Genomic DNA, 15,033 nt, shown 5'->3' with positions numbered 1-15,033 from the left:
GTAATTTTCTTATAAAAAGTGCATTGCAGCCATCAAACACCTGGACACATCAAGACTAGAAGTGATTCTCCAATTGTCTATTCTGACCCCAAGCATCTGATAACAGTACAACTTTATGTGCAAACAGGTTCATGCACAAGTGAGTCTGAGGATGAGGGAAGGCTCTTTGCGCTGTTAGGATCCACACACATACATTCCTGATCTGTATCCATGGATGTGGTTGGTACGTCTATGATTATTTTTTCATTGGTGGCTGGTGGTGCAGCTGTGCAAGGGGGAAAAAAGCAACCATTCATTTATGGACTAACTAACTGATGATTGAATCTGAGGCCGGACAGAACTGTGCCAGCCTTGACCAAACAACCATTCTGAGAAGGGAAAGGATGACTCGTGTCAACATGCTAGATAATGTCAACACAGCAACTGCAGCTGGTGTCCAAAAAAAATGCATAAATCTGGTTAAAATCTCACTGATAATGTGCTGATGCCAACTGCAGACCACAACAGGAACATGCCTATGTTGTCCACTCTTCAAGAGACTCATGTGGCAGTTGGCAAAAACCTCAAACCACTGGCCTTAGTTTAAGAAAAACCATGACTGAGTAGAACATACAAAGCTCACCATGAAAGCTTTTTATAAATAGTCATGGTTTACCCATATACTCACTAAATGTACTGAATGTAAATATGAATTATACTTCAAAATGCTGTGTTTCAAAGGTTTAGAAAACTGTATTTATATGAACAAAATAAATCTTAAAATCTTATTGTTGCACTTAAAAAAATAACCAAGGCTCATGTTTTATTGAATTACATGTTTGTTCAACATAAACATATCTAATGTAGATTAGTTTTTTTGTCCTTGCTGGTTGTATGTAAATATAAAACTCGAAAACATCACTTGTTGGATCAAAATAAGAAATAAATAAATGTAAAAAATCCCACACAATTTTATTAATTTTTTTCAGGATGAAGCATTTATGTTGTTTCAAAGTAACATAATTAATCTGGGTCAACATGATCTTTAAAATTTACTCAGCTCTTTATTCTTGGTTCCCAACTTTTAAAACACTAAAAGTGTTAATTTTAATATGAAAGAAGCCACAACAACTTCTTTGATAAAAATAAAAAAAATAACATGAGAATATGTTACAGAAAAAAAGTCACCACTGAAACTAGATGGAATCAGTTCATACATGTAATTGAATTTTTTTTTTTTTAAAGCCAGCGATACAAATGGAGGAAAAGGATTCAGTTCTTTTGATGGGCTTGAGCCATCTGCCTTCAATTGCTCAAACTACTCCCAGCACCACATGTGAGGTGAGTGCCTTTCTTGTGTGTGTGTGTCAAAGGTTTTTGCCCTGATTTGAGATGCCTGTGAAGTATCACATCCAAGAGTTTCAACGGGAGAGGGAGGGATCAGGGCAGCTTTAGTTATTAACCAAGATGCAGAGTGTGAGAACGTCCTGGAGGCAAACTCGAACTGCAGCTGATATGAGTCCCCTGGGATTTCCCCTCTGCTGAGGTCATCCTTTGCGCTCCCAACACTCGTACATCACTGCTGACATCACCACTGATCTTCGCCAAGCCGTTGCCACAGGCAACACAAACAGGAAAGTGCACGTGTGTATTTGCATGATTTGTGTTAAGCAAGACAATAAAACTTTATTGTTGTTTCAGTGAAGGAAGTCAAATGTTGAAACCCACCAGGCAAAACAACAATCTGAAAAACTGCATGTATTATGAGAAAACATTGCAAGTTCTCTGTGTATTTAATAATAATAAGCTAAATAAGCATTCCTCAGCTATACAAATTTAAAATGCAATAGAGCACAAGATTTACTTTTGAAGTCCAAGTGATGTATCCCTTTATGTGAGCTGTATTTAAGTGTGTGTAGTTAAAGGCTTTGGTGCCTCCCTTTTGTACCAACCGATGCCAGGAATCCTGGGAGGTGAGGCGACAGTACCAGCAGTAATCAGAGCTCTTTGTGTCCACACACAGAGTCGGGCTATAATCAGTGAATGTTCCATTTTTTACCCATAATAGCTGTAATCCTCTCATCTCAATGTGATGAGCAACCTGTGACATGCCTAAAACTGGAGAATGAAACATGGTGGCATACTGGTTACAAAATGGATTTAATAAAGCGTAAAACCCCTGCATTAGCAGTGACAGCAGCTGAAGCGACATAAACTGGGTGCACATGCAGCACTACATGAAGACAGGGCCATGAAGAACCTTGCATCAAACCAAAAAACGTTTCTGTATTTTGTTAGTTTAATTAAATTTTGTATGTAATTAATGTTACAAAGCACGTGCACACAATGATATGTTAGATATAAAGGGTAGTCAAAATGAAAAGAAATTCATTATTTATGCAAAACATGTAAAAGGGATTAAATTTATTTCCTTCACAGACTATGTAGAGTGAACTATTGTGGCAAAGCAGGAAACCCATCAAAAAGCAATCAGGAAGCAGAATGGAGGTCTTTTCAGCAAATGGCAGAACTTTACAAAAGACAAAGACATTTTGGCTGCCATTGCTACACCTACTCAGTCCACACATACAGTAGCTTTAAAGAAAAGGGAGTAGCAGAAGTATTTAAAAAGAAATTTTCACCAAAATAGTGCTATTCTAAGACTGGCATTATGATTTAAAATGCCTCTCAGGGTGCACATTGCTTGAAGATTTGGCACCAATCAATTATGTTAGTGTTCATCAGTTTGACAAAACATAAAATGTGTTGGGTTTCAAAAAATATACAGATGTTACTGCCAAACAAGCAATGCTAGAACCCCAAAAAACCCATACATACTGTCAAGGAATAACATACTTTTCTAGGTAAAAAAATAAAGTGCGACTGGAAGATCCAACTTGTATGCGGAAGTTTTGAAATGATGAAAAGTTGATAGCACATGATCATGGCAACATGATCTCATCCTTTCTGATCAGACTCATTCCCAGATGTTGCAATCCGTCATGCAATATATGTGGTAACAGTAAAGCAATGGAAAGGCTCGTGACGAATCACATGTGCCAAGATCAAAGCAAGTCAAAATAAAAATGAGTAAGTTGGGGATCAAAAAAGAGAAACTGACAAGCTTATGGTGCAGCTTTGAAAACTCATCTGCTTGACAGTAAGAGAGTGTGAAGGAAAAACATTAGGACATCACAGAACATGACTTATAAAGACTTTATAAACTTAAGGACTAAAATCCCCTAAAGTAATGAATATAATCTTATCTAGAAAATGATGGAATTTTAGCCTTTTTGGTCAAATCTGGATTCTTGAAAATAACAAAAATATTGCAAAAACTCAAGTGATTTGTAAAGGTATGTGTTGGAGATAGTTCTAGCTTTTAGCAAAAGACTACAGAGTGTATTTTTATTTATAATAATTAAATAAAACAAGTGCAATGTTGCATATTCTGATTAGCCATGAGGTTGAATGTTTGTAATGACTTTTTTGTTAGGGCTGCACAATTTGTCAAACATTTATTGTCGTCACAAGATCAGTATCAATACTGAAAAGGATTGCGATAAATTGTAGACCAAGTAATACATTTAACAAATGTACTCCCCAGTGCTCTGAATGCCAACAGTTGACTTAGATGACAGCCAAAGTGCTAAAGTCTGTGGTGTCCAATCTTGGTCCTTGATGGCCACTGCACCCCATGTTTTAGATGGTTTTCTGCTTCAACACACCTGATTTGAATGGGTTTGTGATTAATGGGCTTCTGCAGAACTTAAAGACATGCTGAAGGGGTAAGTCAACCATTAAATCAGGTGTGTTGGAGCAGGAAAACAACAAAAACATGCAGGATAGTGGCCCTCAAGGACCTGGACTGGACACCACTGGCTAATGCAAACAGCGATGCTATGATGACGGAAGGAGAAAAGAGTGAAGAAAATGTATGATTATCGCAACTGATATTGACATTGCAATATTCTACAATATTATCACAAGTTGACATTTTCCTAATATTGTGCAGCTATAATTTTTGTCCCCAGTTATAACCAATGCAGTCTGACATTCTACATTCAAAATAATCCTAGGCTTGCAGACAGATATAGTCCAAATGATAAAAGGACATTTAATAAAATTGCAACACTCAAATGAAATCAAGATTTTAAAAATAAAGATTTTCTCAGTTTGTTCTTTCATCAAAGCAGAAGCTGTGTCTGCAGCAGTTTGAACTCAAGGATGTGAATTAGAAAACCCACTCCTCTCTGGTCAAACCTTTCAGGTTAGCATTTTTTACACATTGTTGCCTTTATTTCCAGTCCATTACAGCCACAAGTTATTAACTCGAAGAAAAAAAGAAAAAATGCAAGCAAATTCACATAACATGTACTTTACACCCTTGTGTGGGGTTTCTTCATTGCCAAACAATGTCTTGCTCTTGTTCCATCCCTCAGAGATGTATGGTTGTATACAATGTGCTGACACTGCTGCTGAATGAATGTTGTCACCATGACCAAAACAATCCGGAGCTTTCTGACCCACTGAGCTCAACACATCACACTGTTCTCCACTCTGAATTGTTGGCTGGCACGCAAACAGAACACTACTGTACACTGCTTGTTGTGCCAAACGACCCCTCCTCATTGACTGCAGCTTTCAGTCTGCTTAGTGAGCTGTGGCGTAAGTCTTACAAACTTGGCTCACACCAGACCATTACGACAAAAGTATCATAACATAAAGAAGACCTCTGTCAAAATCTGTTTTAACACACAGATTCTGTCTGAACTCATGACATATTTTACATGTAAAGTCCAAAATCTGAAACTGATTATGTTCCAAGAGAACAAAGACTTTAGGACTGCCACACTCATGCAACATTTTCCCCTTCTTGCTTTTACTTCTCAAAGATGCACGCCTAGCTAAAAGCCAGACATAAACTGAGAAGTAGCGTTACAGACAGACACAGACCAGCTGCACAGATGGAGGGAGATGGCTGAATCACAGAAGCACATATGGCAGAAACTGCAAAGTCAAACTAATTTTTAGGAGGCTGTGGACGAACTGAAAGCTTGTATTGTATCACTGTTTCAGCCCTAGCCATCCCACAAAATCTGCAGAAAACATGGGCTACACAAAAACCTCCAAAGCACAAGCTGAAGAAACTTCCAGTCCTTTAAATAATCGCACATATGTATCCAAAAAGCTTTGCCTAGTCCCTAAAGATACTGACGTCAATGTGCACCTGTTGCCATGGCTTTTGGTTCTGCCAAAATATGAATAAACAGGCACATGAGTGTTTGCCCAGTAACTGGCACAAAACTGTAGCACAGTTGGCATGAACAGTTTCATGTATCAGAAAGACTTGGAAGGAAGAAATCGGATCTAAGAATCCAATCCAAGTGAGTTTGGCTGACATAGAGTTTCATTAGAGTCCAACACTAGACTGATAAGCAGGAAAAAAGCAGAGCAAAGACACTGATGGAGAACTCTGAATGTTTGATTGGAAAACCCTGGTATATCGTGTGGCCAAAACTGTCTTCACAAAGTCAGCTCAGTCTCTTGCATGTGTATGGTGTGTAATTTAGTTTTGGAGTGGATGCAATTGCATGTTTTTGATGCATGTTTTGTCTCATTAAGCTCAGTATATGCACACAAGTGAGCTAAATGACTTCTTGCAACCATGTAAAGGGATTCTTCCCATATGTATGTATGTGAGTGTGCATATGTGTTTTTGGGTGTGCAGTATTTCCTCTTCAAAACCAGGCAATCACAATGACATTGTAAGTCAGCTCTTCCTGCACAGAGGGAAGTCCACCAAGTGGACTGAGAAAACTCCCCTTCCTCCAATTTCTACCCTTCTCTCCAAGTTCCCCCCACCTCCCATCCACACCTCCCCTCCTCCTTCCATCCGTTCTCTTGTTCCTTGTCAGCTGGTGAGGAGATCCAGATGTGAAGGAAAGGAACTGAACAGGAAAAGGGAGAAGAGACAGAAATCCCCATCCCCCCCTTGGTAATAGACTTCATTGTCCAAGACCTGTTGGACTGGGCTTTCAGAAACACAAACAATTATGTGCAACAAACAATACAGTCCCTCCAGACAACTAGGTCCAATTGTGTATTCATGTGTGTTTATATGCCATAAATCAAATCAATGAATATCTTTCAGGAGATTTGTTGCTGGTATTTATCTGGTTCATTAAAAAGGAGTTTTGTCTAAGCATATAGTTATTGTTCTTGTTGTGGGAATGAATAAGAACCTGAAAGTGTACAGAGTAAAGGTAAGCAACAGTTAGTGCAATTGTCAGAAGTCTTCTCTCGTTTTCAATTGACATTTTTTGACCAAATAATTTAAAGTCAATAACTGAATTCAACTTATATATAAAGATCTTTTGAAGTAGGGAACTGTGGAAATCTTATGAACAATAAATATCCTACCTTTTGTAGATAGCTCTTTAAGAAAACTAATTTTGGGAAAATTCAGTTTAATCCTGACTGAAATGACAAGCTAAACGCTATTTTGAACAGGGCCAATACTAAAGTGGATTGCTGTCATCTTCACTTTGCAAAATTTCATAGTGACTCATGCAAAAGCTTTTTTTATTACTCTTTTTATAAGCTTTTTCATAAACCTATAAAACACAATGCAATGTTTTTGAACAAAATATGATATTCTTGCCAGTAGTGTTAAAACTACCTGCTGCTGCTAAATGCACAAGCAAACAAAAAAATAAATATGTAAACAATTATGTTATTCTAATTTGACAGAGAAATTAATGCAAAGGTTTATAAAATAACATTTTTGTGAACTGATATGAAAATTTTGAGATTGAAGTTGCTTTAATAAGGCAGTAAACTACTTTAGTCTTTACCCCACTCAAATTGACTGTTAGTTCATCAATCTGGTCAGAATTAAACTATTTCTCCAACTTGAAGACATTCCAAGAGCCATCTACAGCAGGTAAGATATTTTTTGTTCATAACATCTGTACTACTTCAAAAGATTTGAACTGTTGCATTAAGGATGGATAAGTACACCGAAGTAATTAAGAAAAAATAACTCTTGAAATACCACATAATGGCAAACCGATGTAGAGTACACACACCCATACAATATGGAGCCAACTGAATTAAGTTAATAAAGTGAGTCAGCAGAAAAAAGGGAATATTCAGTCAGAAACAAGAGCAGTTAGAATGACTCACTATTGGACCATTTCTTTTACCAACTTAACTCAAAGTTTGACCCTTTTTACTGTATTAAACCTTCTTTACATTCTTTAAAAATGCCTTACTACAAGATCAGCACATCACTTACCAAATTCAGATTCATTATGCTCTGACAGAGAAAACAAATGAATGAGACAATTCTTCGCTCTGGAATAAGAGCTCAGAAAATTTTAATATCCGTACACTTACCGAGAAGTTCTGCCAAAGTCTTTTCCCCTCAGTCAGTCTATCTGTGAAGCTAACACGAACTGTTTGAGAAAGGCAGCAACAAGCAGTGTACAGTGGAGAACAATGCATGTGTGCCTAAGAGCAGCAAAGCAGAGCCGAGCCACAGAGCAGTCCAGTCATTGGGCTGCTGCTCACATGGGATGTGGAGAGGAGGAGGGAAACAAGAGAGCTATGGGATAGTCTAATTCGCATTAGACTGAGGGAGGGACCTCGGCCTTCACTCCCCCCCATCCTCTCTCTTCTAACCAAAACTGTCTCAAGAAGTCTCGAATTTCTTGTCTATTTCAACTCGGCCCCTGTTTGTACACTCCTCGTCTTTTGCAAGCTCAGTTCTTTTGTTCTTGCTGGGTTTTTTTTCGAGTCACAGATACAGTGTCTCTTTGTTGTTTCTTGTTATTCAGTTATAAATAGCCTGACCCTGTCCTTTATAGGTGTCTAACAGTAAAAGTCAAGCCTGTTGAGCTGTAACGGCACACCTAAGAAGGGCAAACATGACATGTTTGTCCTCCCTCCTGATGTTTGTTTTATATGAACAATCATAGGAAGAATAAAACTACAGAGCCAGTCAGATTTTAGTTCCTTCTTTTTCTTTCCTCCTCTGATGTCATCTGATTCAAAAAGTGAATCAAGACAGAAACAAAGACATTTGGGGTAGGTAACCTGATACAGCTAAAAGCAACAGTTATTTAAATGAGTAACTCAGTAGCAGGGTTTGGGTTTTTATTTTATTTTAACTTGTGGAAAGGAGAAGAAGTTGATTGAGACCAAAATGAAGAAAAAGAGGAGGTAAAAATATTTTGAGGACTCCCTTGAGGTCATGAGAGAGTAGGAAGGAAAGAAGGAAAGAGGAATGGAAGAGGGCAAGGGAGGATAGACATGGGCTTGGACTGGTACCAGAGTAACTACTTCCCTTCATCTCAAATCCACCCTCCAGGACATGGATTACAAAAAAAATTCTTGCTGACAGAAGCAAATAACAGGCACCCCTTCCACAGATGAGGGTGATGATGAGGAGACTTCGACACAGAGGCAAATAGAAAACAGATTTACAAAGTGGGGAAGCTAAAACTTGAGCAGACATGTGACCACACATCAGAAACTCAGCTTGGTCATCTTGTATGTGTTTAAATCTCAGCTGTGTAGAAAGATTCTGCAGCCCCATCCCCTAATAGATGTGTTAATAATATAAGATTCTCGCTAACTTTGTCCAAACAGCATGACCACACTGATATCAGTCCAGTGACACTTTGACCGACTCACGTCTCTCTCTAAACTAACACTATAGCGGACCTGCGTCCTGTTTAGACCTGCCGTCACAACATTTAGAAAAGGGAAGGTTTGTGTAAACACGCACCGTGCAGGAATTATAAGAGAATCCCAAGGATATGCTGCGCAGCCAAAAGATATAAACAGACACTTATATTCAGTGTATACACATACTTCCCCAACTGAGAAATGCAGTTGACAGTTTTTGTCCAAGTGGTTAGACAGAACATTTCCTGTGTCTGAATGCTTCGGAGCCAAAGAATGCATCCCATACATTATCATAAACCATAAAGTGAGATCAGCGAGTCATATTCTGAACACATCCACGCTCCTGTCCTCATCACAGTTACTGAAATCCTGCAGCATCCTCATGCAAATGTGCATAAACAAGAGACGAAGGACTTTTCTTTTGATATACAAACTAAAAAGCTAAACAGCATGAGGGTGTTCATAATCAAAGAGAGAAAAAAAAGTGCTCTACATGAACAGGCAAAACAAAAAGAGTAAAAATGTGCATTTTAGCCATCTTTAATCTGAGGATGTGAGGTATCTACAGGCAGACGGACATCAAAGAGCCCCTGCATTTCACTGAGCTGACTAAATGTGTGCAGATCTACCTATTAGCAGTCACAGCTCACATAAAAGCTACTTTAAAATATGATAATATAGAAAACTAGAAGCACTCAGAAAACTCAAACCTCCGCCAAAAACCCATTATCAGTATGATGTCATCATTGACATCCTCATTGTATATTGAGGAACTTTGAGAAAGCAAACTTCTGCCTAGGTCATAGGGTCATCAAAATATAATTCTAGGAGCCGGATCGTGATCCCAGTCGTCACCAAAATGTAATCATTTGTTCTTTGTGACAACCTCAACATTTCCTGAAAATTTCATCAAAATCCATTCATTACTTTTTGAGTAATCTTTTGCACAAATAAACAAATACCTCCTTGGCGCAGGTCAGTGATAAACTAACTGAAAAAAATGTAACAATGATGAGCACCAGATGAAGGGAAGTAGTTACTCTTTTTTCTTCTTTTATTATCTTTTGATGAGCAAGATTTTATTTGTAAGCGTATAAAATGTACATGCTGTCTTTCTAACTATTACACTGAAGATAAGATGACTATTTTCGATGGATCTGTGTGAATATGTTTTAATTTTCTTATGCTCTCAAAGCCAATACACAAAGCTAACATGACTTTGACTTCAGGGGATATTTCTGTGATTTATCTTGATTTTCTCTGTTATAAAGTTATATCAGTTAATATTTTATCTGTGGTAGATAAGTTCTTAACCAAACTCAGATTAAAGAGTTTAATTTTCACAGGATTGACAAACAAACAGCTAATAATAAATAATTCATAGCAATTCAAGTGATTGCTATTTTGTAAACTTTTATGTTGTCAATTTTGCATTTATGCAGTTAAGTACATGGAAATCTATTGTTTTTTGCAAGTGCAAGAAGTAGAAAGATGTGGCACTTATGGTGCAGCCTGAGACTTTCGAGACTGACGTTGTCTCATACAGTCAAGATCCCCAAAAAAGATCAAAATCAATTAGCGACAATTTATTAGGTCATTTAATTTTTTTTTTGGCGCTAACCTAGTCCCTCCTGAGGCAAATGATCATCCAGCAGACACAAATTAACTCTGAACAAGACTGCTTGCTTCAGGTCTTCCCACTTATTTGCAAAATATGACAAAATCATGCAGCAAGTGTGTATGTGAGCATAAAAGCACAGGCATATTTTTGCCCTAAAGATTTTGTGATAAGTCAAAATACATATGCCTATATGTCTCCTACAAGGTGGGTTTTGGTGCAGTTCATGAAAAGGTCAGAGACAGGTTAAGTGTGATGCAAAACAGCTGAAGGGAAAAAATGCTCAAACAGGTTATTTTTCCTCTCAATATAACTCTATTCAAAATTATTACTAATATTTCCTGCTCTTTTATCACAGGATGTTGCAGAATATGTTTCATTGTGGCCAACAATACAGGTCCACACAGAAACAAATCTTCCTTTATGATGCTTACCTAGGTTTGTTAATAGATCTAAACACACACAAATAAAGACACAGGCAGAAGTTAAGAGGACCTTCCAATTATCACAAACTGGAGAAGAATTCACAAAAATCTTGAGCCAAACACCTATGCACATGCACACCAAAGGATCAAAGGATTTTTCTGACTGCTCAACCATGTCTCAAAAAAATCAAAAGAATTCATGAATTTAAAACCAGCGACAGTTAAGGAATTTAGCAGCAGCACCACATTTATGGCAATTTATATGCAAATGCAAAAACAAGTGGTGGTGTGCAAAAACTGGGGAATGTTCAGTACTGGCTCATTGGCTTAAATGACCTGCAACACTAATACATACTAGCATTAATGAGCTGCCACCCCCTACCTCCAAAACCACACACAAACTGTATGAGAAGAGTCATTAGAAAACAGTGCACAGCACTAATTTTCATTATATTTTACTGTTTAGGGGTGATTTTAGACAGACGTGATTATTTTGACCCCCCACCCCCCACCTTCACCAAAAAAGGTTGTAGCATTCTACCACTAGGTGGCAGTAAAGTTCTGTTTTTTTCCACACACAAACACACACACAGACACACACACAAACACACTCCGACACTAGTAGTCATGCCAGAGTAGGGAGTGAACGTGATGAAAGACCACAGCAGAAAGCAGAGAAGCAGACCCAGCCGCAGAGCACGTAGAACTGAGGGTTAGAGACAAACGGTCCGAGACATTTCTCTCACGCACGTTCCCCTATGCACACACACACACACACACACCACATGTTCAAATTCACAGCTCCGAACACAGAGCCAACATGCATGTTGCCGCAAAAGCATCTTGTTTTTTTGTTTTTTCTTTGAACCAATCGAGCCACTAAATCAGACCGCTGATTGTGGAGACGTGTCGGTGCTCCGTTTGAGTGGCACCAGCAAGCTTGGCTGTAAAATTAAATGAGCAACCATTCTGTATTCCATATTAGTGTCAGTGCTGCAGGCTATGGTGGGGGTCGCTGGGTGTTGATGAAGAGAGACAGGCGAGCTGGAAAAAGCAGAACTTCCATTACATTTAGCCCGGAGGGTCGGGAAGTCACAGAGCCTGGGCCCACCATGTCAAGCTGCATGGAACTTTAAAAAAAATATTTGTTTTTGCTTGTTTTGTTTGTTTGTTTGTTTGTTTGTTTGTTTTAAAAACTAGAAGGTGAAAACTATCAGAAGATCAAGTTGCTGTGGGCATAAATGTAGTCTATTTCAGATTGATATTATTTACTCCACTCTCTGGTGGATTCAACTATTAAATGAACAGAAATACATTTTAAAATAGCTTCTCAGCCTGGTACATCAACTTCCCCAAACCTTTGTACAAGAGCAATATTTAATCATACAAGTTATGCCTAGAGAAAGCTATTCAATCTGATGTCTAAATGGCTACAATATTTAAAAAAGACTGAGATATTAGATGAACTCTTAAATTGAGTGCTGTAAACTAATCCTCTTGGGAGATTTGGGCACCCTAGTGGGTTAATGTCCAATGCTTTATTGAATAAGAAACTGAGATAAAATGGAAGGGGTCTAGTACTGTCCCTAATGGTTAGATTATTCGAATCTATATGATAAATTGTGGTAAAGAAAGAAGAATATATCTAAAAAATTTTGCTGTTAACCAATGTTTTTGCAACTTTCCCTTTTGATTTCACCAAAACATGTACCCTTTAGACATTAATTTGACCAAGTCCACACTCAGACTCAGGAGTTCTGATCCCCTATACCAGTTCTTTTAGGACATTGCAGGTAGACTATTCTCTTGCAGTAAAGTGGTGAGCAAATGGGTCCAGCTAAGCAGTACATCAGCTATAAAGCAGTACATTAATACAGCACTATACATCCACTATTTAGTGGCAACAACGCTGTGGTAGTAGAGTTATCCCAGACACACACTTTGAGTGCTAACAGATTGTGCAAATTCTTGCAATATTGAGTGAGGCAGGACTAAAATGACCACAATTCTTATTTTTTAACACAGAAAGATAATCTTAGTTTAAAATGTTGGCATGAAAGGCAGTGGGTGATATACATTCTGTCAGGGAATGCTAGGCTTTTAATCGATCGCTTGGTTTGAACCAGATTCAACATTCATCAACATACTTGCATCAATTAACCAGGGCCTACACCAGTTTAGCTTTTTACCCAACTAGAAAGAGTATTCACAAACCTGGTAAGTTTGTTAATAATACTTTACAAGGTATTTCCTGTCATGGCTAGGTGAAGCATATTCAGAATGAACAGCAGAGAAGTCCTATAGCCTTGCTACCAGAAATAAACTCCTGCTGAGCTGAAAACTCACACTTGCTTCTGTCACAAGCCTAAACAAATTCAAAGACGGAATTTCATATTTTGATACAAACAGCCATCAGATGGTTTTCCACAAATAAAACTTGGCAAGTCCTTGAATGTGATATAAGAATATCAACTTTAGCTGCATTTCATTTTAGCGTTAATTGGCAAATATGAGCTTGCTTACATGCAAAACACACCATACATATTATCCTTAAGTAGAATCTCATTTGTGTGCACCACGTTATGAACCAATGTCTTCCTTGCTGTTTCCCCCTTTTTTGTCTAGCTCCACCTTGCAGTCCAAATCATAGGTCTGGGATCATGCTGTTCAGACTAGAGTAGCAGAAATCCACCAAAGAGAGCTAATGATTGCCTGTGATTACAGTATGAGCAGCTTGCTTGGGCTCATCTGACCGAGCCTGGCCGAGGTAACGCTCTCCATGCTCCAGTCATTAACCAGACAGAGAGAGAGAGAGACAGAGCAATGAAAAGCTCGCCAGGGAGACAGTGACACGTTTCCGTCACCTTCACATTGCCTGAAGGTTACACCACTCATTTTGCAGTGAAGTACCGTTATGGGAGGTGAGAATCATGTGAATGAAGGACTTCTGATGCATAAAGAGGTCTTGCTGTGTAGGAGAGCCCTATTCCCTTGGTTCTAGCTGTTCAGTGTGCTTAGAAATGTTGGAATATGTGTCAGTGAATCTTAGAGAGTAACTGTGTGCGAGAAGGTCATGATAGACTGCAAAGCCTCCTGAGGCAGATTTCTGATATAGGCCTAGTGTATATAAATAAAACATGACTTACAGTAAGTGCGAATCTGTGTGAACTTGTGTCAATATGTGTGCATAAGTGAGCATGGCCAGTCGAAGGCGCTGTATTGGCAGTGAAAATGCACCAGCCTGAGCCTAATCTGGTGTTTGGACTCAGCTAATCGATCAGTCATTGCTATTAATCATAACAGTCCTCTTTCATTACCCAGCAACACTAACTGTCGATCTGACAACCCGTCACCGAGATGGAACACAAACAGATTCAAGTCAGAGGGCCAAAACACTATATTAGTCATTAAATTTCTCATTTCGCGGAAAGCCAGACACCGGTACCTTGGCTTGACAGCTGTTTTCAGTATGTCACTCAATATACTGTGGGATGATCAACAGCCGCCTGTAGCTCTTGTAAATGTGTCTGCTGAATTAACCCTCGGAGGAGCTTGTGATCCTCTCGCCTCTCACTTTTCCCCCCTCTCTCCTCTGTCTTGACAGGCGCTTCACCTCAGCTCTCTGGGGATTGGAGTCCAGCCAGCCGTGTGTAATTAAAAGCGCATAAAGAGAGATCAAGCTCTCTGTCGCTGTTTCTATTCAAGATCACCCTGAGGCTGAATCCACCCCAGCGTCCTGCTCCGTCGAGCTCGTTCATTATCATGTTCAATACCTTTATTTTAATGAAAATGAAAACCTTTTCCACAGGATTTATTAAAAAAAGGATAGAGAATAATATTAATAATAAAAATGCCATGGATTTAAGGTCCAGCCAACACTAACACAAATATATTTTTCCAAAAGAAGGTTTTCTGCTGCCTTTGCACCTTTTTGCAGATGTAGAAATTTTTGTTTTTGGTGCAAATAACAAATTGAGATTTAAAAAAACAAAAAAACAAAACTCTTTCCAAAGTAGAGAATTTTTGTTGTCCCCATACAGCATAAACTTGGGATAAAAAGTTTTTGAGAAAGAGTGACATAGCAGCATATTTTGCATATGTCTACTATAACTTTGTGCACTAGAAACCAAAACAGCTATGGAGCAGTTTGTACCAGTTTTGCCACATCTGTCTTGTTTCATCCTGATCCTGTCACCATTAAACTTTAATTGTGTGCTGATAAGAATAATAAATGTGAACACATTAAGAGGTGTTACAGAAAAACCACAAGCTCCAATTATTTCAGTAAAATCTTTAGCAAAATCCAAAGTATTTTTT

General features: G+C 38.4%; 1 protein-coding gene across 8 annotated transcripts in view; it reads right to left on the bottom strand.

Moving 5' to 3' along the window:
* Nucleotides 1-15,033, bottom strand: part of sash1a (SAM and SH3 domain containing 1a) — a 158,597-nt gene that overhangs the window by 61,300 nt on the left and 82,264 nt on the right. Inside the window, exon 1 of one of the 8 annotated variants that reach the window (XM_037981496.1) lies at nt 7,381-7,516. The exons of the other annotated variants lie outside the window; for them this stretch is intronic. Within the exon in view, the coding sequence (XP_037837424.1) occupies nt 7,381-7,488 (108 nt within the window). The 5' untranslated portion in view covers nt 7,489-7,516. Of the gene's footprint in view, nt 1-7,380; nt 7,517-15,033 lie in introns of those variants that run through there. 8 annotated transcript variants of the gene reach the window in all.

Source organism: Kryptolebias marmoratus, linkage group LG19 (genome assembly GCF_001649575.2).
Source record: "Kryptolebias marmoratus isolate JLee-2015 linkage group LG19, ASM164957v2, whole genome shotgun sequence".
Lineage (NCBI taxonomy): Eukaryota > Metazoa > Chordata > Actinopteri > Cyprinodontiformes > Rivulidae > Kryptolebias > Kryptolebias marmoratus.
This window is presented reverse-complemented; position numbering and strand designations above follow the sequence as displayed.